General features: G+C 33.1%; 2 protein-coding genes and 1 long non-coding RNA gene across 7 annotated transcripts; 2 read left to right on the forward strand and 1 right to left on the reverse strand.

The window, feature by feature from the left end:
* On the forward strand, window positions 1–10,152 carry LOC123897838 (guanylyl cyclase 1). Of its 5 annotated transcripts, XR_006805130.1 has the most exons (11): window positions 24–322; window positions 1,537–1,840; window positions 1,940–2,064; window positions 3,742–3,853; window positions 5,100–5,174; window positions 5,511–5,599; window positions 5,664–5,734; window positions 6,372–6,444; window positions 9,431–9,506; window positions 9,789–9,920; window positions 9,952–10,152. XR_006805130.1 is itself a non-coding variant. In XM_045948625.1 (10 exons), exons 2-10 carry the CDS (start codon window positions 1,679–1,681, stop codon window positions 9,861–9,863), a joined length of 846 nt encoding a protein of 281 aa, XP_045804581.1. In that variant the 5' UTR covers window positions 1–322; window positions 1,537–1,678; the 3' UTR covers window positions 9,864–10,152. The 5 variants fall into 5 exon arrangements, 4 of the variants coding, with proteins under 4 accessions (XP_045804581.1, XP_045804579.1, XP_045804580.1 ...); XM_045948625.1 differs by having other exon boundaries at window positions 1–322; window positions 5,676–5,734; window positions 9,789–10,152; XM_045948623.1 differs by having other exon boundaries at window positions 25–322; window positions 9,789–10,152.
* Window positions 10,153–11,609: 1,457 nt separating this feature from the next.
* LOC123898508 lies at window positions 11,610–12,670 on the reverse strand. Its single transcript, XR_006805330.1, has 3 exons — window positions 12,342–12,670; window positions 11,918–12,193; window positions 11,610–11,833 (listed from the first exon to the last, which is right to left on the reverse strand). It is a non-coding gene; the product is annotated as an uncharacterized LOC123898508 (long non-coding RNA).
* A 10,991-nt stretch (window positions 12,671–23,661) lies between these two features.
* Window positions 23,662–24,329, forward strand: LOC123895775 (luc7-like protein 3). Its single transcript, XM_045946264.1, has 2 exons — window positions 23,662–23,683; window positions 23,782–24,329. The coding sequence occupies exons 1-2, from the start codon at window positions 23,662–23,664 to the stop codon at window positions 24,327–24,329; spliced, it is 570 nt and encodes a 189-aa protein (XP_045802220.1).
* Window positions 24,330–24,582: the final 253 nt, after the last annotated feature.

Raw genomic sequence — 24,582 nt, forward strand, 5'->3', positions numbered from 1 at the left:
GGATTTATTCTACCAATTTCCAGTATAAAAAAAAAAAGTAATTAAAATCATCATCTTATCTTGAAAGGGAAAAAAATCTACACAGTACAGAGACACACGGTTAAGTTTCACCCTAGAAAAGGAAAAGGAATGAAGTAGGAGAAGAAGAAGAAGAAGAAGAAGAAAACGTGATGAATGGTAAAGAGAGAATAAACATAACAGAGTAGAAAAGTGACAAACATAGCAAAAGGTAAATCATTATCATCATCATCAAATTCAACAAAACCACCCACCAACCAACCAAACAACCTGTCTGTCGGTCTCCGCCTTCTTCGCCTCCCTTGTACGTTCAATTTCATTTCTGTTTCGTTTTGTTCAATTCGCTGATTATTCTATATTAATTTGTTCAGTTATCGAATTTTATCATGACGATGATGATGTTTTGTTGCAATGTAATCTTACCTCGGTGAAACTGTTGAAATTTTATTGTATTTAGACTTGTTTTCAAAATTTCCTTGAAAAAATGATAATTTTAAAAGACGAAGTTCTGAATGAGGTTTTTTTTTTGTTCATTTCTGTTTATCTGTTATATTATATAGGAGAATTTTCTGTGTCAGGCATAAATCCCTTTTGCTGTTAATCAAAATTATCCTTTTTTTTTTTGTTGGGTTTCAATGTAGAAGGAAATTGTTTGAAGGGGCATGATGACATACAATTTTCTTATCATTCGAAATGTTAACACGAGAGGATTTAGTGCATGTTTGGAATTACGGTGAGTTTGACAAAATCACAGTGTCATCGTGAATCGTGATTTTATTTAAGCGGATTTTTTTGCTAAAATCACATTAGACCGTGATTCCATCGTATTCACTGTAAATCCAAATAAATATTGGGTTTAAGATTAAGATAAAGGGATTTATGTTTAGAATCTGAAATGTGAGTTTGTAATAAAACTTTTAGTATAGTATTAACAACCTAACACAAAGCTACATCTTAGAAATTCTATTCAAATATTTTCTCAGAAGCAAACTTCATTCTTGCAGATTACAACCAAACATGATACTTTTTTTTAACTAAAATCATGTTTGCTCATGTAAAAGGAACTTCGTGGAGCTCTTTGAGCTTCCCCAAACATAATAAACTTGGTGCAGCTATCCCACATTTACTGACAACTTTCAAAAAGGCCATCTTTGATTTTGTTCGATTTGTATTGAATTTGGTTGGACAATCCTCATAGAATAATTAAGTTGGAGGGGACATTTAATATTTCGTTTTAGACTCGAAGAAATATTAAATGTTTAAAAACTTTAATACAGAGTGAATGGATGGTTTCATGACAATCCCTCATTTTTCGAATTTTCAAATAAAAATAATGTTAACTCAAGATGAAAAATTATCCCTCCCTTTCTCTCCCAACCAAATTTCATTCATCCGAATATACTCTTAATTTCTTATGTGTTGGCGGCCTTGAGTGAAATTAGTGATGTCCTAACTACAAAGAATTTGAAAGAATTATATGCTTGGCTTCTAATAATTTTTATGTCAATGCTGCTGCAGGTAGGTATATACTGCAACTCTATCAATTTGGTTGAGACCCCGCATACACTACAAGGATTTCTCATTCACCCTCTTTGGACTCGTTTGATTTCCTGAACCCTTTTTCGGAAGTAAACATTCTACACATTCAATTTGGTCATTGATGTGGCCTATATGCCTGCTATTCAACAAGATTCTTAAGACGGAAGATGAAAGAGAATTAAAAGGAGAAAATTTGAGTGCGATAGAAACATACTTGCTTCAGCATTCATCATGTAACATAGATTCCCATCCTCCCTCGTTACGGCGTTCACTTTTCATTGATGTAAGTGCATGTGATTAATCACTGAAATTTTATTCTGTAACGTGCAAATATTTTATATTCATTATATTGTAGTAAAGTTCTTCCCGATCATGCTTGTAGGTACCACACATAAACCAAATATATACATGGGATTGTGGCCTTGCTTGTGTAGTAATGGTTCTGAAAACTATTGGTGTCAACAACTTTGATATTGAAGCACTGGCTGAACTATGCTGCACAAATAGGTCTTTACCTCTATAAAAGCCTAGATATCGTCATTACTATGCTATATGGCATCCTTTAAGATCTTAGATTATATACACATGACTATGTCGAATACATCTATGAAGGAAGTATAGTTCAGACATTTTTAATAGATTAAGAAAATTAAAATTCCTATACTAAGAAGTAGGCTCACTAACAACCGTGTTTGGGACTCACTGAGTTTTACTCAAAGTTTTGAGAATCTATACGCTGCAAGATCACGGCTATGCAATTATATCTTTAATCCTCTCTGCCTTTATTTAATAAAAAATGTTGACAAAATCTTAAAATGTTAATTACATGGAAGGGTTTCTTATTAACATTTTCATATACTAGCTGCATTGTGATCAATATAGTTATTGTAAATATAACCCTCCCCCCTCCACTCTAATTTATTTAGCCCATAACTATATATCATTATTTTACAGTACCATTGTTGTTGTTGATATTATATGATACATTTTCTTGGTAAAGGTTTGTCAAGAAGCAACTATCCAAAACGCATGAGTTATTAAGTTAAGCCAGTTGAATACTTAATGATTTTGTAACATATCTAACACCTCTCATTGAAAGGCCCCATATTGTGCTCGAGTTCAACATGAAAGGCTTCAATATCATGAGATAAATTAACTCTTGACCACTTGGTCATAAAGGCTTTGATATCATGTCATAAAATAACTCCCAAAAGTTTAAGCTTTTTGGTGTTTATATATGTAGATATCCCTAATGTTTTTGGCTCCCTACTTGACAAGTGATACTAAAGCGAATAGTCGTGTTCGTGTTTGGATGTAGATATCCCTGGTGTTTTTGGCTCCATACACGACAAGTGCTATTAAAGCAAAATGGTTGAGTTGCCACAAGTATGAAGAGAGCATCAATGGCCCAATTTGGAGGAGAGCTACTGGCTCTTGGGTATGGGCATCCCTCCTGTTGACACCATTGAATGCATCAAAGGCTTCTACTTTACAATGTCTTTGTGTGCAATACTCACACTTGAGAGGGAGATAGCTAGGGATCCTAGTTTGAATTATGTGAGTATAGGAATCTTGCACTGGAAATAATTGACAAAGTAAGGACTTTGTAAGTGGAAAAGACCTAATTTCTTATAGTTAAGCGTTGAGATGTGGTAATTATTATGTGGTCCTTGTTCAATTCATTGTATGTTCCCCTGATCCAGTGGGTTTTTTGTTGTTTGGGAAGTACCTAAACCAATATTAAAATGACAAAATCTTTGCTATCGTGGGTAAAAGTTCAGAATCCCACTTAAAGTTGGTCATCATATATTGATGTATATTGGTATGTAAATAGGAAAATTGAAAGTATAGGAATTAACACAGTCTGGTTCTGCACGTAATTTTCATCTTTGCTTCCAATGTCCAGGATTTGAGTTAAAAACCAAAGTGCATAAAAGATTGTTCCTAACAGGAGAGAATTAGGAAAATACACAAATTCTTTGTTCATTTTAATAGTTAACTTTTCTGGGTTATGTCGTTAAGTGCCAACTACAGCATTTAATTTTCTATTGGTCTGAATCGAATACTAAAACAGATTGATATCATGTACACCCTCCTCCAAAATATCCAGATGAATATCATAATTCCATATGAAAATATATGATAGACTTCTGACTTCTCTCACTGTTGACTACTATTTTGCAGCATTTGGACTGTTGACTTGGCGTATTTGTTACAGAGATTTTCTGTTGCTTTTTCCTACTTCACGGTGACATTTGGTGCAAACCCGAACTATTGTGGTGAATCCTTTTACAAGGTGGTTACAAGCTCTTTCATGTTTGAGTAACACCCACTTTTTTCTTTAAGGGTTGATTTCTGATAATTGCAAATGTAACTTTTGAATTATTTTTATGCCTCAAAATTACTATATGAAAAATAAATTGAAGTAATAATCTTTCAAGGAGCAAATCGATGTTCAGAAGATGTCTTTGCATGGTGCACACTCATGTCTGTATATTGAACAAATTGAAGATATAAGCTCATTTTAGTCGTTGAAATGTGGGTCGGAAATATATTCTTTTAAGAATATCATCCAATAGGACATTTGGCACATAGTTAGGTGATTCACCAGTTTTAACAGAAAAATGAATTTGTTTTTGCCCAAAAGTGTCTGTGCTTGGTTGTAGGTCTTATTAATAATCGCTGTCGGTGATAGGGACTTGGGTTATGGGCTGCCCAAATCCCATGTCGAGTAGTATGGGATGTTCGATGGGGTATTTCAGTGATTTGGTTCTCCCCCCTTTAATATGTAGCTTTTAAGGGAGAGTGTTCCAAGTACTTGGATACTTATCAGTTAGTATAATAGCTGGTTGCCGGTCCCTCGGAAAGGGCTACTTACGGAGGGACCAACCATAAAGGCTAAGTAAAACGTCGTAGAGTGCAGCCGCTGGAACTTCGGCTCTCAATGAAGGTGATATGATAGGACTCTTGTCCTTCTCCCATCACGAATAATATGGGATGCTCAGTAGTATTTTGGTGGTATAGTTCTTCCCCTTGATAACTACTCCCTCCGTCCCTAATTATAAGCACCCTTTCAAAGATAAAATTTGTCCCTAAATATAAGCTCATTTTCAATTCCCTAGAGACATTTATTATTACTTTTCCAAATATAACCCTACTTTGCATTGGAATACGAAAAGTAAACTACAAATACATCTTTTCACAAAGGACAATTTAGTAATTGTAATACCCAAAAAGTACATATTTATTACACTACTAACTTTTCATAATATGCATGAAAAACTTCAATGGGGGCTTATATTTAGGGACGGAGGGAGTAGTTTTTAAGGGAGGGTTTCCCAAGTGCTTGGATACTTATCAGTTGAGTGGAGAGGATACCGGTGTATAGGTTATATGACATGTTGGTTTTATGCTTGTTACATTCGATATTGGTTTATTGGAGATTCGGAAGGAACTTTACCATAGAGATTTTCTTCAGCGCGCATTTGGTACCGTCTGTCGATCACACTAGGTTGATAAGATTTTGTTTTGATGTTGTGTAGGAGGAATTGCCTAATGATCTTGCAAGAGTGGATATGCTGTTTCAGGATGCGGTGGAGGCTGGGATCGATATACAGGTATGCTCTACCTTTTTTATTGAATCCCCCGAGTATAATTCTAAGAAGTTTTTAGATTGTTACTATTGGAGAAGAAAAGTAAAATGTTATAATGTCATATCTTTCAAATAATGTTTGATACTTTTATTTTTACATTCATCTTGTTTGGAAATAACATAAGGGTGTATAATCAGTTGTAGTTTTACTTCATGCGTTGAGTATGATGGATGAGGAATTAGAGACAGCTTCTAAAATGGTGTTCTCTGGAAAATTTATTTGGATGGGAAGAAATTGACAGTAGAACTTTATACCTGTTTATCTTTTTTTCTTTCTGCAAACATTTCCATCTTTTTACAGTGCAGATCAATTAGTGAAGAAGAGATTTCATTTCTCATATTGTCTGGGAAATATATCGCCATTGCTTTAGTTGATCACAATAAATTGAGGTAGAGGTTTCTTCTAATTCCTTCTGTACTTTAGTTATGAGCAATTCTATCTATTATTGAAAAGGTTCTGTTGCAGTCATGCTTGGCAAGATTTTCATGTCCCTGGCGTCTTGAGCAGTAACTCTGAATACACAGGTGAGCATTAATATATTTGCTTTAGCTTATTTGTATATGCTTCATATGCATTCTTTAAATGGAAGTTACTATGCTACAATTATGCTGTATAAGTATCTAGCATTCGTTTTGATTTATTTAGTTAACTTATGCAGTGTGCATGTACTGAATGACTATATATAATGAGTTTAGAGAAATATATCAAAAAACTATTATATTTCATTTTGCAATCTAGGAAATGGGGAAAAATTGAGTCTTGGTTACTCTTAAATGAGGTCTCAAATTTGAGTCTTGAGAATGGAAAGAAAAAAAATAGATGTTAGTAGAGTGTTTCTTCTTGGAGTGGCTCGACTAACCCTTTTGGATTTGGCTTACTTTTTAGCTTATGAAAATAGCTTGTGTAAAAAGAATAAATTTTTATGTTATTTCATAAGTTTTCACTAACAAAAATTGTATCTTTATAAGCTGTTTTCTCATAAACTACCTTGAAAAACTTATAATATATAAAAGCTTGTTTATTTGCATAAGTTGTTTCGCATAAGCTCTAAAATAAGTCAATCCAAACGGGCCCTAAGTCACTTGGATTATTATGATTCCGGTGTAACTTTTAAATACCAAGAGCCTAAGACTTGGATTATTATGTATATTCTTTTGACAGGTCACTATGTGTTGATATGTGGCTTTGACGCTGGAGCAGATATGTTTGAAATTAGAGATCCTGCTAGCTCAAGGTATACTCTTTTCCCTCTTTCCACTAACTGTCTGATTTCTTGTATTATTTAAAAAAAAAAATTGTGCATTAATGTTTTACCCTTGTTATTAAAATCACTTCAGAGAGACCGATATTTGATGAGAATTTCCAATGTTCATGAGTGAGTGAATACACACAGCACAATGATATTTATATACAAAAACAAAAAAAAATACAATTTTCAGAAAGAGAATAAGCTAGCTCAATTTTCCTAAGATACAATGAATCCTATGATGCATGAAACTTGGAAAGTGGTACAATAGTTGAGATAGATATTCAATTTCTAACAACCCCCCTTGTTGAAGTTATGGGGCATTAGATAAATAGAGGAGCGCAAGAATAAAGACAAAAATAAGGCTATAATTGACGATTTGATAAATTTTTTAGTTTTTCTCCTCTTTATCTAAAACCTCATAACTTCAACATGGTATCAGCGTCTATCGTGGATCTGTTTGGCTACCCACAAATGTCTTGTTACAGCATCACTGTCCAGATATTCAACCTTGAATGTGAGAGGGCTGATCTGATAAGAGTATCACATTAGATAGTGATATCTATTGAACATTGGTTCTAAGTGGGGATTAACTCGCACCCTATGAGCAAAGCTTTTGGGATTTGAGTTAAGCCGAAAAACATCTGAGTTTCAAAAGCATCTGAGTTTCAAAGAGTTAGATCAAAGAGTTCAAAAGCATCTGAGTTTCAAAAGCTAGATCAAAGAGTTCAAAAGCATCTGAGTTTCAGCTCATATAAAAAACTGTCCCCAATGAGCTTTATTAAGCAAACTGCCCGTTGATCACTTGAGTTAATATTGGTTGAGTAAATTTCCCCATAAGCAATTTTCTCGTGAATCAAATAACAATCAATGGAATGCTGGATGCAATAGAAAAACCTGCGTGATTGTCACAAGTGGTAAGAGTCATAGCCAAGTATTCTGCTTCAACACATGACTTTACAACTACATTTTGTTTCTTTCTTCCGTGAAATTGGGATTTCCTCCAAAGGGAACACGACATCCTGAGGCGGATATATCCTATTATAAGGAGATCTAACCCAATCTGCAACAGTTTAGACAACAGTATCCTTATGGCCTTTGTTATTTATACAATAATCCTTGATGATCCTGTAATGAGTCTAAAATAATTGATAACTTTATTTGAATGGCCAACTCGAGGAGAATTAAGGAATTGGCTTACCACATTGACAACAAAAGAAATGTTTAGTCTGGTTAGTTAGATAATTTAGCAATTGCTATTAATATATCTACTTGGGTATGAGAAGTAATCTCCTTGGTCAAAAGAAGCTTAACGCTTAGATCCATGGATAAAAAAACTCGAACTAGAAATAAATAAGTATCTATGTAGTACTTGCCAAAATTTTGAGCGAAACCTTTGGCCACATGATGAGTCGTGACTCATGAGGCCATCCAGTATAGCTTGCTTTTATAGTGAAGATCCATCCCACTTGATTTTTATTTGGCGGTAAAGGAACCAATGTCTAAATATGGCTGTATGGGTTAATGCCCGTGACTTTCAAATTTGAACCATCTTCAAGGGAGATGAAATGAGGAGTTTTGTGGCAGATAAATTTGAGAAAAAGAAAGGTTTGCCAGTAATTTTGACTTATACACCATATTCTAGCATCCAAGATCCTAATGGAAAATACTGAGATAATCAAACTGAGGAATTACCGTATTGAAGTATCGAGAATGAGACAATGCTAGAGGAAACAGCCTTGGTCATCCTTTTTTTCAATATCCAGCACCTTAAAACTGTAGAAATATTTCGGTCGGCTAGAACTTGATTACTACTATTTTCAAAATCCTTATGTAGGCCATGAAGAATAAAACCCATGTGTACATTTTGATCTAGCTTATCTAGCACCTTTTGAGCACTCTCAGACAGAATCATCTTCACTTGCTGGATGGTAGACCGAACTTTGTTCAGATACGGAATTAAATCACATGATCATGCATTCCTTTTATAAAAAAAAAAACATGATCATGCATTTGTAGTGTTGCTAAATGATATGGATATAGAGACGTGAATATCAGTAGGATAAACACATTTACTTTTCTTCCAAATCAGATAACGAGATTAATAAAACCAGTGGCGAACTGGAAGCATGGATCAATAGATTCCCAAATCAAGGATACTATCTGATAATCAACTTTTTGCCATTTATTCTTTATGAATCATCAACCTTTTCAACTTGGATTACAAAATGATCACAGTCTCTGACTATGAAAGCAGGCTTCAACAGCAGAGTAATAGTCCATGTAATTTTTACCATTAAGTTTTTTAGAGAAATTGATGGGGTCCTTCAGAAAGCAAAAGAGATGGGGTCTTTTTGACTTGTTGATCCCTACAGACTACCTCATAAGAAAGAAAAGAAGACCGATAAAGAAATTTTCACAAACAAAGGAATAGCACTAGGGGAACTTAGATCCATTACTCATACCAGATATCAATTGTAATTTGAGAATCAAGAGGCCGACAAGTAGTTTGGGGGTTGAGCGATTTAAGTCTAGCGATGTATGGCTTTCGCATGCTGGCTTGCTATGATATGAGTCGAAAGTGTTCATAATATGAAATCTGTAACCTGAGAATCATATGTTTAGGTGTAGTTGTTACAAGTCATTATTCATGAGAATCATGACAACTCATTATTTACGGCAACATAAAAATTCTAGATGTAGTGTAGTGCTAGATTTTCCTATCTGCATGCTTATCTATGTTGTTTCTGAAAGAAAGTTCTTATCAGTTCTGTTATTTATGAACTTTCTTCTCCTGGCAATGAATGTTTAACACTTCAATGATGTTAATTAGTGGCGTTTACGTTCCGTGTAAATCAATGCTATAGTTTTAATTCCCCTAAACTATTTCCTAGTTCTGTTTCTGATTTTGATCCTACAGTAAGAGTCACATCTTGATAAATTCATAAGTTCAAAATTCCCTGAAAATTTTCAGGAAACATAAAAGGATATCTTCAAAGTCTTTAGAAGAAGCTCGCAAGGCCTTTGGTACTGATGAGGATATTCTCTTGGTAAGTTAATGCGTCATAGCATCTCCAATTTGTTGGTAATTATATCTTATACCGGTATGATGGATGGTTGGTAAGATGTAAGATCGGTGCAAATACCATTATCTTCATTCTGAACATCTGATGGAAGCTTCAACCATAGTTTATTTCATTTATTTATATCGATAAAAGCTGCTTTATATCATAAATTAGATTTTAGTCCTATATTCCTACTTCGTACTCTGCTCGATTAATAACTTCATATCGATATGTAAAACAATTATTCTTCTTTGCATTGCCAAGCAGATATCTTTGGAGAAGAGCAAGAATGATCATCAACCTTCTCTGCAACTTCCCATCAATTCCAATTCTGATTCTTGATTCTCTTTCCCTTTTTTGCGTATATAACGTATTCCTTGTGTATTTTTGTTATTATACATATCTTCCTTGTGTATTTTAGTTACTATACATATCTTCCTTGTGTATTTCATTACTCAAAACTGTATAGTAGTGATCAATTCATTCTAATCTTTTGTAAACTTAACAGTCAGAAAACTGTGATGTGATGTTGTATTGTTTTGGGAATTCAATTGCATTGTTCTACCTGGACAGAAAATGTTGTATTATTATTTTGCCTAAAGTTAATAAAAAGTTTTAACTTGGTGATTTATTTTACCTTGTCTTTCTTATTTTTAGTAACCATTTTCATTTTCTTCTGTAGGACAACTTTTTGTTGTTCAGAACATACTGTCTAGTAATTATCAGCAAATTTAATGTGATCACTGATATTAGGTGAATGTACTGTTTTTGTTGTTGAGGAAGATGAATTATGAGTATACTATTAATTTAAATGTATGTTTGGTATCACACTGAGTATGCCAGAATCACAGTGATCCACTGTAATTTTGCAGAAGCTATATAGTTATGTAGCCTTTGGAAAATCACATTAGGCCAATGATTCTGACATACCACCGTGATACCGAACATAGTTATGTAGTAATGTCATTCTATTACAAAGAAGACAAGATTGGTTCAGAGGTATTGTCTACGCAATAAATGTATGTGATATAGTTATTTATTGTGAACTTCACATTCATCCATGACCTGTTTTTTCATTAAAAAAAATTAATATATTGAATGCATCCTCTCTCATTTTGCATAGTTACACTAAATTCTACAAAAGCAAGTTCACTCAGAATGCATGAATGCATGTATATTACTATATATCATATCTTATGTGACTCCCACATGCAAGAGATGAAGAGATAAGTGGAATGTAACCATGTTTTGGGGCTTTTTGCCATTTGGCATGGCTTTTTAATATTATTATTTCCTGAAATCTGGATCTAGTTGTAATGCTCATTAAACAAAAACTATATATTAATTTATTTAATAAGCAAGCGTGGCTAAGATTGAATAATTATTTAATGACGGTGGAGACATGGTGGTGAAGTGAGTTGGTCAAAGCGGTGAAAGATTCTATTATGTTGTTTTGTGAGTGAATGTGTTTGTGTATGTGAAAATCACTTTTCCAAGAATCTTCTAAAACAGAGTTCCCCCGACAGACCGTCACATTCCCGCAGAACAATCAGACATGTTCCTCGTTAACTATATTGTACTTGGATTATTAATGAACTTATATTTTCATGCAAATAGGACTTATACTGGAATTTTAAAAAAAATTATAAAAGAAAAATTTAAGGTTAAGTGATAGTGTCTCAATCTAAGTCAGGGAAAACTTTAGGATTGAGCTCGAACCTAAGGTCTCTTCGATTCAAACCTATTTTTTCCACGACGGGATCAAACTTTATTTTTTATGAAAATAAGGGCCGAAACCAAGAAGGAGAAAATTACATATTACGGACAAACTTTTAAAATTTTAAATTCAATTAGCATTGATGAAGAGTAATTAATTGTTAATGTAAGTATTTTTTTTTTACCTTCACCAATCAACTGCAATCGGAAGGGATTAAAATTACTTGATGTCATAACCGATCTTCAAATCAAGATTAGACGGTCCAGTGAGTCGGATACTGTTGGTGAAAACAAAAAAAACTTAATTTTTAACTCCTCCACTCATTTGACTCTTGCTCAAATCAATTGAGTTGTCCACTCTATAATGTAAAAGAGCTGTGCTATATGGTGCGACAAGCACCCCCACGAAATTGCACGAACACGTGTATTGCCACCAGTTTCTTTTTTCTTATGGCTATTATAGCCAGGCTATCCTTTATTAATATTAAAATAAAATAAAATATTGAAGAGAAAATTTTGCGCCTGTGATATTGTTCTTTTTATCTCTATCTCTAATCTCCATTGTTTCCCTTTCAGTCTTTCACACAATCACCCTACTGCAAAAACAACCAAGCTTATTATAACTATATTTATTTATTTTTTAAAAAATCTGGAAACAACGAACTTTATTAGAATAAAACCTTAAGTATAAAGGCAAGGCAACAAACAGAACCTGCATAATACAGCAAGAGTAACAAAACATAATACAAACACACACTTGGAAAAAACCAACCAAGAACAATAACTCTCAATCAACCAACTAAGCTACACAAGCACTTTTAACAAGATCCTATAAAAACCAGTTTCACATAATCTAATCAAACACTTAATCCAACACACCAAGTTCAATTTAGCTTATAATGCCAAGTGCCAACAATGAGTTTTGCAGCAAGTGGCTTGTAGACGCACTCCATCACCTACAAAAATCTGAGAATATCAAAGGCAGACAAAAAGAAGATGACATTAAACCCAAATTTAAAGGTATCACTTCTTAAACTATCCATACACACACTTGGAAAAAACAAACCAAGACCCACAAAAATTCAACGCGGATTTGAAATTAACCTGAATCGATGTCCTTTTCCAATGTGCGTATGTTCGTCATCAGCATCTGCTCTTCTGCAGAAATCTTTGGTTTGATCCTCAACATCTGTTGGTTTCAATTTTCGATTTCGATTTGATCCTCACAATTATGGAACGATGAAGATGGCGTAGTTGAAGGTAAGGAAGAATGGTGAAGGGACGCAGAGGAGTATTTCCGGCAAACAATTTAGGGTTAATTTGGGCATTTTGTCTAAAGATGGATTTAAGGGAGTGGCCCCATCAGGATGACAAGTCACTCGCGGGATTTTCACGACAATAAGTGTCGTGCCTTTCAGCATTTTCCAATGTAAAATTAATTTGGATAAATCACACCCAACACATGACACTAACTTTATGAGATCAATGTAAGAAGTTAACACCGTTTTATTTTAGTGTTATGTTCCAAGTTTAATTTTTCAAAGAAATAATTTTTAACTAAATTTTATTTCACAGTCAAACTTTAAATTATTAAAATATTTTTTTCCAAAATACTAAGATTAAGAAATATCATTCACATCGAATTATTAAACCAATAAAAGGGGTTAACATTCATATAACACCTTCATCAATGAAAATAAATTTTTTACATGGCCACAAAAAATATTATATACTGTGTGACTTATGACTAATAAATGCTGGCAAGTGGCAATAACGTTGAAGTGAAGTGGATAACAAAAGTAGAAGCATGTGGAGGAAAAGGCTGGGTGCTGCTGCCCATGACTGTAGAACACAGGACTACATTTTCAAAGATAAAAATTAAGATCACAGTAGTAGTAGACCATGTTATAAAAAGTTTGAGATAAAGACACCTATATAGTTCACCCTAACACGAATCATTGTCCTATTGCCGTAATCGGTTACCCATTTCTTTAATCACGTATATGTTGCATGGGTACTCCATTTTAGACCGAATATCGGTACCGGATACGTACCGGGTACTGGTACGCGTATGGTACTCCCCCGGTACGCACCGACGCCGTACCTATTTTTTTTTTTGTTTTTTGCAACGGGTACACGCGTGGTACACCTGTGGTACTCGCGTGGTACACCAATTCAAAAAAACACGATTTTTTTTCTCCTTTTTCTTTTATTATTAGTTTTTTTATAGGAAGATTTACGTTTTTTATTTGTTTATAATATAAAGTAGCAATTATTGCTAAAAAACAATAACAAAGTAGCCGCCGGAATTATTCACTCATTTGTTGAAAAGGAATAGACTAAATTCAAAGAGAGATGAAGATCTAGTTTTTATTCATACCAATCTTCGTCTTCTCTCAAGAAAGAGAAATATTAATATTTATAATGAAAGTGCAACAAAAATGTGGGATATTCGTAGAGATGAATGAGATTTATTTAATATATAGTTGATATTCTTGAAATTGCTAGTCTTTCTCGCGGTGAACCTAACTAGAGGTCACTCTTTTTAGTGATGATGAAGAGGGAAATAATTGACTCTTTTTGAGCTAATTGGTTTTAATTTCATATTTTGATGTTTCGAACAATTTAAATTACATTTAAAGTGTGTTGTGATATTTTTTATGTTTAATTATTTGTTTTAACAATATAACTATATTATTTGATATATATAATTATATTTTTTTAAAAAATTATAGGGACGTACCCGTACCTTAGTTTTTATAAAAATGACGTACCCCGTACCGGTATCGGTATCGGATACCGGTACCGTACCCGCACCCGGGCAACATACAGGGCCGGCCCAAGCCCAAAGCCAACAAAAGTAGGGCTTTAGGCCCCAAAATTATTGGGCAATTTGGGTCTAGAAATTAGGCCCCATATTTTGTATATATATGTTACTCCGTATCTAAATAATTGTCGCAATTTGACTTTGTGCACTATTCATGCAAGCTACTTTGACCATATTTTTTTACTAATGTATAAAGATAAATATTAGCATATGAGATCTTGTTAGATTTGTCTCGATGAGTACTATCAAAATATCAATTTTTCATAATTTTTAGTAATACACAACTAAAGATATTAATGATCAAAATTGTGCATCGGCAAGTGTGCAGTTGTAAAATATGACAATTATTTTGGGACGGAGGGAGTACGTTATAAAGCATTGTAAACAATTGTAGTGCAGCCGAGCGGCAATATTTTCCCAATTGCATCAACATATCATGCGTTCAGTTCATACTCATGGCAATTTTTTACTACTTTATTATTATGAACTATTTTTGAAGGATTTGCTACTTTATCATTACCATTATAATATGCACCCAAATGTAATAAAATGTATCTCTCCTTAGCTTTTCTTCACCAGATTTATCAAAACAGTTCATAAAAGGTAAATAGGTTGATTTGAAATACCGTAGTTTTTTCCTGATGTTTCAACTTTATCTTCAAAAAATGGCATGAGACACTAGAATTATTGGAGGGCATGCATTTTTTATTTGATTAATTTAATCTCCTCTTTAAAATAATAAAAGAGAGTGCAGAAGCTTACAGTTCGTCAAAAATGGTGAAAATGTTTTTCGAACTATTTACCAGCTCTCTTTTATAAAATATAATCATTAATTTATTTTTTTATAAAATATTATTATTAATTTAAAAAAAGGCCTCATATAATAATTTGCTTTAGGCATCAGAATATGTTGGGCCGGCCCTGGCAACATAGCGTATACACTATACATGGTCATGGTTTACATAGTGGTGGTGGTCCACATTCAATTCAATGAGAGAAAAAAATAAACAATAACAAGTGTGAAATAGAAGATCCAAATATTTGATTTTTCTTTCTTATAAGTCATAATAACGGTTTCATTGTTTGGTTTTTTGTTGCTAGTTATTTTTGCAGTGATTTTTATAGGTGAGTGTTTTAGATTGGACTAATTAAGGTTTAATACAAACGGTCTAATTCAGTGTTATTCTCGACAGCAAGAGTTCAAGTTCACTTATAAAGCACATAGGACATTCGGTGCTCCTAGCAAGGGGAATCCATTCCTCCATCACGCTAAAATCATTAGATTGATCTCAACGACTCTTTGCATTTCTCGCCGGATAATATAGCGTGTGTTTGGTTCTGCGGCGGAGAGAATTGATTTTGGCAGAATTGATTCTGTAAAATTGATTCTGGCCAAAATTGATTTTAAGCTGAAGTGATTTATGTTTGGATATATTCATGAAAAAGTGAGTTGAACAAAAAATTTGAGTGTAAAAATCAATTCTAGAATCAGAAGCTACGATTTCTAGCTTCAAGTAGAATCAATTCTGGAGGCAGAATCAATTCTACTTTCGAGAAACCAAACAAGTCAGAATCAATTCTACACGTCCAGAATCAATTCTGGATGCTCCAGAATTGAAACCAAACATACACATAGAGGCAATTATAATCATTTCTTTTATTTAAGAAGCAGGAGTGCAATTTGTGACAAGGTGTTGGGTCACGAGGAAGCAACAAGGGGGTCATCCACATTACAAGTGAGTTACACACAACACTTTTATCCAAAACATTAAGACATTATGGTTATGGGTCATCTCATTTATAAAGTGTTCAACCTCCACTTTTCTAAGCAATGTGAAACTTAACTTACTTCACACTTGCCACAACAATCTCTCCCTCAAGTGTGAGTCATTCAATTCTTTATACATTCCCTTCAGCGAAAGCTTTTACAGCCACATGTAGTTGCACCGCCGTTGTCACTACTCAACGAGACTCACCGTCTGACCACCTTTGTCAGAAAGACTTTCGATACAAGGAGTCAGTCGAAGCCTTTGTCGAACCATTGGCTTTGATACCACTATTGGGTCACAATGGTGCAACCAAGGGGATTATCCACATTGAGCTCATAGCAACTACAAAAGTGAGTTGGACACCACACTTTTACTCAAAACTTTTAAGCGTTAGGTTTATAGGTCATCTCACTTATAAAGTGTTCAATCTCAACTTTTCTGAACAATGTGGTAGTTAACTCACCTCACACTTGCCACAATATAAGGTACGATTGAATCACTTCTACTTTCACAACATCTATCTCATATTGACTTGAACGTCAAAGTGCTAATTTGTTTTACAGATACATTCGTCATCATGAACCACGACTCTAAGAACCTCTAACCGCCTCAAACCTCACCTTAGAGTCAACTAGTTCTGTCAAGTTTCCACTATTATTAACATAAATTCATGCTCAATAAAATATATAATATTATGTGTTGAGTCTTTAGAATAAACACCAGAGAAACTCACTCACAACTGTGAGATTATATGTTTAAACTTAGGTAAAGGTGTTCAATCTAGTAAAATTGTCATTATCAGTTGAACTAGGATTTATGCACGTGTTCACTTTAATTACAATAATAAAAAAATATATAAGATGAAGGGGAAAAAATTACAATAAGAGAATATAAAATATTGTGTTGAGTTGTATTCTTCGGGTGATTTGAGTCACGTTGATTAAAAATTCTGATACTCTAGCCGGGTAAATTATAATATGGACATGGTCTACAGTAAACCATGACTATGTCGATAAAAAAAGTTCAAAACATCAATGATGATAATTATCGCTTAATTGATATTGATTTGATTAAAACAATGACAATATAAATATGCATGTGATATTAAATTGTTATTAATTAGATCATCACTTAAGCCATAAAAATATGAGAGTGATGAATTTTTATTAACTTATCCAGGATAAAAATTTTAACTAAAAGAAATAAAATAAATTTCAAGATTAACTTATCATATTTTTCTGTCACACCAAACATTAAATTGAGACAGAATTTGGTATACTTATCCTATCATATATATATATATATATATATATATATATATATATATATATATATATATATATATATATATATATATATATGTTATCATGTGCACAAAACCGAATTTAAATTCATATAAATAAAGGGTCATGCAGACACTAATTAAGGAACTAAAAAAGGAAAGAAAAGAAAAAATTGCATTGAAAAAATAAAAATTTAGACTTTTAAGATGTTGACTTCACAAGTTTCAAGATAATATTACTATTTTTAATTACCTTAACCAGTGCCTCGGGGCACCTGTTAGCATTTTCCATAAATAAATAATAAATATAATATATATATATATATATATATATATATATATATATATATATATATATATATATATATATATATATATATATATAGTATACAATGTTTTTATAATAAGACGGAAGTGCTACAGTGCCGTCGCAGCGGGGTGTATAGTGTGAAAAGGTTTTAAGAAGAAAGTATATGAGAAAATATAAGATTTTTATTTCTGATAAAATTCGATGATTTACAAGTGAGGCAAAGACCTCTATATATAGGGAAATAAGGGATCACTATTTGATCCGGTAAAAGGTAACATTAACCTACAGCTGTCCAACCCAAATAAACAAAGGATAGTGGGATAATGCCGGGTGCTCAATGGGCCCCATCGTCACATCTGTCGCACTATCATACAAAAAGCATCAAAAAAGCATAAAATATAATTTACAAACGGACAACTGACATATTAAACTTTAATAAAGTTGATAAAGACCTATTTGTCTTGTTTTGCCGACAACAAGGTTCAGCTGAATTATGATTAACTTATTGACCAGTTAATTTATTTTTACTGGTTCTTGTCCTTCTTGGTCCTTATTGACTGGATCATGGCATCCCAGAAGTCTTCCTGGGTAGGTTCATCCTCCGGCTGAGATTCCCCAGCTAAACCTTCAAACATATTTTGCCCAACGGATCCTTGGGAAGAAGTGGACATATTATCTCCTTTTGCTGTTGAGGGAAAAGCATTAAAAAACTGGGTTTTCATATGGTCCAAAATTCTGACCATGATTTCTTCTTCTGATTCTTTAGGATATTTCCTTTGAAAATAATCTTTCAAATTAGCCATAGAGTCCTGGCTGCTATGGCCTTTGGTATTTGTGGCTTTATCCTCATTAATAACAATTTTTATCCTGGATATTAAATCCTGAATATCTTCAGAACTCATCTTGGTCCACCATTTGTAAAAGAAATTTCTTTCCAAAATGGGGATGTTAAATTCATCTTTGGATATGGTTACTGTCCACCTCCATATCCATGGGATTTGAAATTTTATGAAGAATAAACAGGGACATTGTCCTGTAATTAGCTTATTGGAAGCTATCTTTGATATTAAAGAGCTATTGTCACACCACGGAGTATATAATTCTCCTACTTCCTTAGGTAAGATTTCTAGAGAAGGACCAAATTTGATCCACCAATTAAAAAACCAATTTGGCATGGGTTTCTCCACAATTTCTGGATTTACCGAGAAAAACCAAGAATGTTTGTTTTTCGGATTTTGGTAATAAAAAGCTTGGGTAAAAGCCTGGATATAATCCCAATAATTAAAGTAAATATATTTACCCTCAGCAATTTTTATTGCCTTTTCACCATTTGGATTCAGACCCCATTCTCTTGGTAATAAGATTTTGTTTATATGACATTTACTGAAGTTTATGAAACTTTCTGGATTATTATTCTGATAATAATGTGTTATAGTTACTGATTCAGTAACTGTCAGCAAAATTTCTAAATTTGGCCTTGATTTGCCATAAAGTCCAGCATATCCTCTGGATTCTAAATATCTTGTTTTAATTGACCATCCGTCAATACTGGTTAATGACAAATCTTCGTCATCAATATGGATTATTTTTTCTGTGACAGGATTTTCAAAATATTCAGATACCTGTTCTTTTGGTTCATTAACCATTATTTCTTTGTAAGATATTATCTTATTTGAAGATGAAGAAGATTGATCTTCTTTCTTGGGTGGGGCAGGCAATTGCCTAAGTTTTCCCACTGTAGTCCAATCCCCTATTAGGGAAATATTCTGTTCTTGGTAAGGCAACATATTGTTACCTCCTCTTCCGCCACGACCAGAATTACGGCCTCGGCCTCTTCCCCTATAAGGGGTTGTCATTACCCTGCAAAAATTCACGGGTTAAATAATCAGCAAGAGAATTATTTTCTCCTTTAATATATTGAATATCAAATTCAAAAGCAGATAATTGAGCCTGCCAACTAGCAAAAATATGTTTTGCTACAAGGGTCTTTACATCCTTCTCAATGATTGATTTAGCAGAGCTACAATCAATTCTTAAAAGAAATTTTTGATTTAATAAATCACTTTGAAATTTTGAAATACATTTAATAATGGAAAGCATTTCTTTCTTAATAGTCGAATATTTTGACTGAGTCTGGTTCCATTTACCAGAGGTGAATCTCACCAAAACTTCTTTATTAGTTTCAGGATTGACTTGTTTTAATATTCCTCCATAGCCAATATTAGAAGCATCAGTTTCTACTATTTTAAACAACTTTGGATTTGCCAAAGATAAACAAGGAAGGCATTTAACCCTAGTTTTAATTCTCTGGACTGCCTTTGTATGGGCCTCTGTCCAAGGGTCAGGCTTATTTTTAAGCCTATTATAAAGAATTGCAGTATCACTGGATAAATTCTTGTAATAATCTGAAATATAATTCAAACTTCCTAAAAATCTCTGTAATTGGGTTTTGTCTAACATGACATCTGGAAATTTGGAAGCAAATTCAATGCTTCTTTCTATAGGAATTATAGTTCCTTGGTCAATCATATGACCTAGAAATCTAACTTTAGTTTGAAATATTTTCATCTTGGTAGCCGATAAGACTAAACCATTGTTTTTAACAACATTCTTAAATATCTTTAAATGTTTTATATGTTGATCAATTGTTTTAGAAAATACTAAAACATCATCAATATAAACTATTATGAATTCAGAATATGGATTAAAAACATCATTCATGATTTTCTGAAATTCAGAAGGAGCATTTTTTAATCCAAATGGAAGTACATTCCATTCAAACTGTCCAAACGGTACAGTAAAAGCTGTTTTATATTTATCATTTTCAGTTATCTGGATTTGCCAGTATCCTGATTTCATATCAAATTTTGAGAAGATTAAAGCATCACTTAATCTATCTAATAAATCTTTTTTATTAGGAATAGGATACCTAATCCATTTTAAAACCTTATTAAGAGGTTTATAATTGATTACTAATCTAGGAACTCCTCGTTCCTTCTCAGCTGCCTTATTAACATAAAAAGCAGTACAACTCCAAGGAGACTTAGAGTGTCTAATTAGACCTTTGTCTAAAAGAGATTGTATTTCTTTTTTACACAAATTTAAGTAATCATTGTTCATTTGGGCTGGCCTAGCTTTAGTAGGGATCTGACTTTCATTAAAGTCATCTATATAAGGTAAAGAAACAACATGTTTCTTCCTATCCCAAAAAGCATTTGGGAGATCATTACAGATTTCTGTAGTAAATTCCTGTTCTAAAGACTTAATTTTCTTTTTAATATCATAAGTTTCAAGTTGCTCATTAATATTAAGCACACTAATTTCTTCTTTTAAAAAACATAATTGTTTTTCTTTTTTCAAAAGGATATCTTTGACTTCATTTAACATCCTCGTTTGAGGATCTGTTATAAATTCAAAAGTAATTTTTTGATCATTTATAAAAGTAGTAATTCCTTTTTGATCAATATTAATAATAGGCATAATGTTATGCAAAAAGGGAGTACCTAATATAATCCTGTGAGTTAAATTTTTAACTAATATAAAATGGGTTGGTAAACAAATATTTTTGTTACAAATATATGCATTAGATAATTTATAATTAACTTGGAGTTTATCTCCTCCTGCCTGAGTTAAAGATTGAGTAGTTTTTACAAAATACTTTGTCGGAATTATTCCTTCTTGAATACAATTAAGGTCTGCACCACTATCCACTAGGGCAACCTCATTTTCAAGGATAAAACTTTTATTAATAACAAGAGTTATTTTTACAAACCATTTTTGCGATGTAACTCTTTCAAGAAGACTAAGATAGCTATTGCTAGATGATGGACTGTCATCACTGGAAACAATATTTTCTATTCTATTAGAATTTTCTAATGAACTAATTCTTTTAGCTAGAACATCATTGTTTTTCTTAATATAAGAAATTTCAGATTTTAAAAGATTTATTTCTCTTTTTAAATCATTTATAGAAACAGGAGTTTCTCGTTTATTAGATTGACGAAACCTAGATAAGACTTCGCTAAGCTGATAAGGGGCTTCTGTAACTAGGGGAGTTTTCTCTCTAGAGTTATCCCTTATTAAAGTTTCTATTAACTTTCTTCTTAGATTATCATCTGATATGGATTCTAAAGCTTTTAAGGCTTCATCCTGTTCATTGGTCAAGACATTTAGACCATTCATTTCTACTATGGATTTCCAATAACTTAGTTCATTACATTGACAGTCATTATTGTCAGATGTGTCCGAAGAAGAACTATAGCTATCCTCATCATTAGAGGACTCAGCTTCAGTTTCCGAATTGGAATTAATAAGAAGAACCTTTTCTAGCTGATTTCTAAGTTCTTCATTCTCAATTTCATTTAGGGCTTTTTTAGTCCTACATTGATTGGCATAATGACCGATCTTTCCACATTTGTGGCAAGTTATGTCAAGCTTTTTAGCTTTTCTTTTTCTACTAAAGTTAGGAGTATAATCCTTATATTTTGGCTTGGAATAATTTTTTCTACGTTTTTTCTTATAGGAATACTTATAAGTATCTGGGGGATTTTTCCTTCTACTTTTATAAGGTTTTAACCTTTCTATTTTACCCTTCTTTCTGTTCTCAGGGGGTTTTTCAAGATCAAAAGCGAATTGTTCGCAAAATTCACCTATTTGGTGTTTTTCAGTTAGTTTCTGTTTTTTAAGTTGGTTCTTAAGTTTTATGTCATTACATAAAGATAAACCTTCATTAATACATGTACTAATGATTTGGCCATAAGTTAAATCAGAATAATTAATATTTATTCCATCATTATTGTTTCTAAGAGTTTGTCTTATTCTTTCAGCAAAAAGATGAGGCAAACCATCTACAAATTTTGATTTCCAATGCATAGAATTGGGATTATTTAACTGAAAAACTCTAGATAGAAAAGTATCTTTGTACCATCTAAAGTGAGTTAAAGATGGGCATCTAAGATTTTGCAATAATGTTTGCAATTTCTCAGCAATGGGTACATTAGTTCCTACAAAATGTTGTAGAATAGAAAGACATAGTGTATAAACTGCATCTTCCTCTCCGGTAGTAGTGATAGTAGTACTACTACTTGATGTTTCAGTTTTAATAAGTTTTTTATGAGAAAGAATTTCTTTCTTCTGAGCATCAGTGAGGTAATGATCCCACCAACCTCTTAATTGGCCAATAAAACCGGTCGTTATAAACGAAGCTATAGAACTATCAGAATTCCCTTGTTGTTTACACACAGAGGAATACATGATTATTCTATGTATCATATCAATAATTTGCTTATCATTTAAGCCATCAATATTTCATTCATAAATGGCCTTTCCAGAATAAGAATTCTGAAAGGGTTCAGTTTCTTCAAAGAGTAAATCTTGAGGCGATGGCCTCTTATAGTAGTATTTTTCTACTGGCTTAGGAGCATAAATAGGATTTATTTGTGCAACCTGATCATTAATTTCTTCATTAGCAAATATTTCTGCTAATTGGTCAATATCTTCTATATCAGAGGTGTCAGACATATTTTTCTGAGATAAAACATTTAAGCGCATCTGCTTAAGCTTTTCTTCTAACACATGAATAAATTCATTATTATTAGATTTTAATTTAAATCCTTCTACCGCTATAGGTGGTTGAATGATAGGGACATCTTTATTAATAATAATTTCTGAAGACTCCATATCATTTTTATTCTTTTCTAATTGTCTTAAAATTAAATTTTGCTTAGTTAATTGTTCTTCAAAAAGTAATTTTAAATCAGTAATATCTTTTTCTAGGGACATAAATTGGTCACCTAAACAAATAAGGAAAGAATTAGTGTAATTTTGGGATTTAATTATCGCATTTAATTCTTTGAGAGTAATATGATCATTCTCAACTTTTTGATTCTGAAGATTCAAATAAGCTGTAGCTTCAACATTTTTCCCTAGACTTATAGTTTGTTCAGGAGGGAAAGGAGAAACTATAATTCCTCCATTATGGGTATTCCAATTTTTATTTTGTAATACCATAATTTCGGTTTTAACTTTGTTATAAAAATGTTTTATAAACCATTTTACAAAAGGAACATAGCTTTGTATTTGAGATAAATAATCATAATAATTATCTCTAAATTCTTTTAATTCAAAATCTTTGAATTTTTTGAAATACCAATTCCTGAAATCTTTATATCTTTCTTGGTTGAACTCATCATTGATGAGTTGCCTCCAACTACTTCCTGGGGAAAGATCCATCATAAATGGAAACTCATTTCAGATTGGGTAGGAGATTCCCTACTCTGAGAAATATTTTTCTGATATATTCCTTGAGGAATTTTATTTTCACTTATGCGAATATTTTCAACGGATTCAATATGCAGATGGAGGGGATTGGATTGAGGTGAGCCATAGAAGGAGGAAAGAATTCCAACAGGGAGATAGAAGGAAGGATAGTTTTGAGCAATCTAAACGATTCCAGAGAAAATCGTTCTCTGCAACAGGGTACAATTCTTTTCATGATCGATACAGCGAATTTCCACGCCGCGATCATGATCCTCTTAGAACTGCTCGTTTCAGCCACAGCTGTGAACGCAACCGATACCGCCGGGATTCAAGGATGCATCATCGACGGCGTTCACTTTCGTCTCAGTCAAATCGCGATCGGTACAGGACGATGGATAAGCTTTCAAGGCGGCGGCAATACGCGATGGACCGAAGCCAACAGGAGGTAGATATCGTGCGGCAGAAGGGTGAGCACCGCCATAGGAGTGGAACAGAGCTTGAGAGGCACGGCGGGAGGAAGAAGAGCTTCTCGCGTAAGTGTGATGTTGCGAAGAAGGAAGAAGAAGACGCAATACGTAACAGTGGGAAGGATAATCTTAGGAGGAGAGGATTTGAAAATTTGGGAACGGAGCTCAAACGGTACTGATGACAAATCGTCACACTCTCTAATCCATGCCTATTTTAGCAACATTAGATACATTTTAGTAGGTTTTTAGCAATAAATATAAGAGAAATCTAACCATAAGCTTGATTACTTGTTTTGCAAGAAAACAGGAAAAATTGCAGGAAATTGCTGATTTTCACTACGCTGGGGGCGTAGCCCATCACGCGCGGCGTGATACCTGACCACGCGCGGCGTGAAGCTTTGTTCAGGAATTAGATTGCTCTCTGACTTGATC

Source organism: Trifolium pratense, linkage group LG7 (genome assembly GCF_020283565.1).
Source record: "Trifolium pratense cultivar HEN17-A07 linkage group LG7, ARS_RC_1.1, whole genome shotgun sequence".
Classification (NCBI taxonomy): Eukaryota; Viridiplantae; Streptophyta; class Magnoliopsida; order Fabales; family Fabaceae; genus Trifolium; species Trifolium pratense.

What these genes read in the sequence shown, in the direction of transcription:
- LOC123897838 (XM_045948623.1), top strand. Translation starts at nt 1,679, where the DNA reads ATGTGGCCTATATGCCTGCTATTCAACAAGATTCTTAAGACGGAAGAT. An exon ending in AGGCTGGGATCGATATACAG is followed by an intron (nt 5,175 to 5,510) that starts GTATGCTCTACC and finishes ATCTTTTTACAG; the next exon opens with TGCAGATCAATTAGTGAAGA. An exon ending in CAGTAACTCTGAATACACAG is followed by an intron (nt 5,735 to 6,371) that starts GTGAGCATTAAT and finishes TTCTTTTGACAG; the next exon opens with GTCACTATGTGTTGATATGT.
- LOC123895775 (XM_045946264.1), top strand. Translation starts at nt 23,662, where the DNA reads ATGGAAACTCATTTCAGATTGG. An exon ending in GGAAACTCATTTCAGATTGG is followed by an intron (nt 23,684 to 23,781) that starts GTAGGAGATTCC and finishes TTCAATATGCAG; the next exon opens with ATGGAGGGGATTGGATTGAG.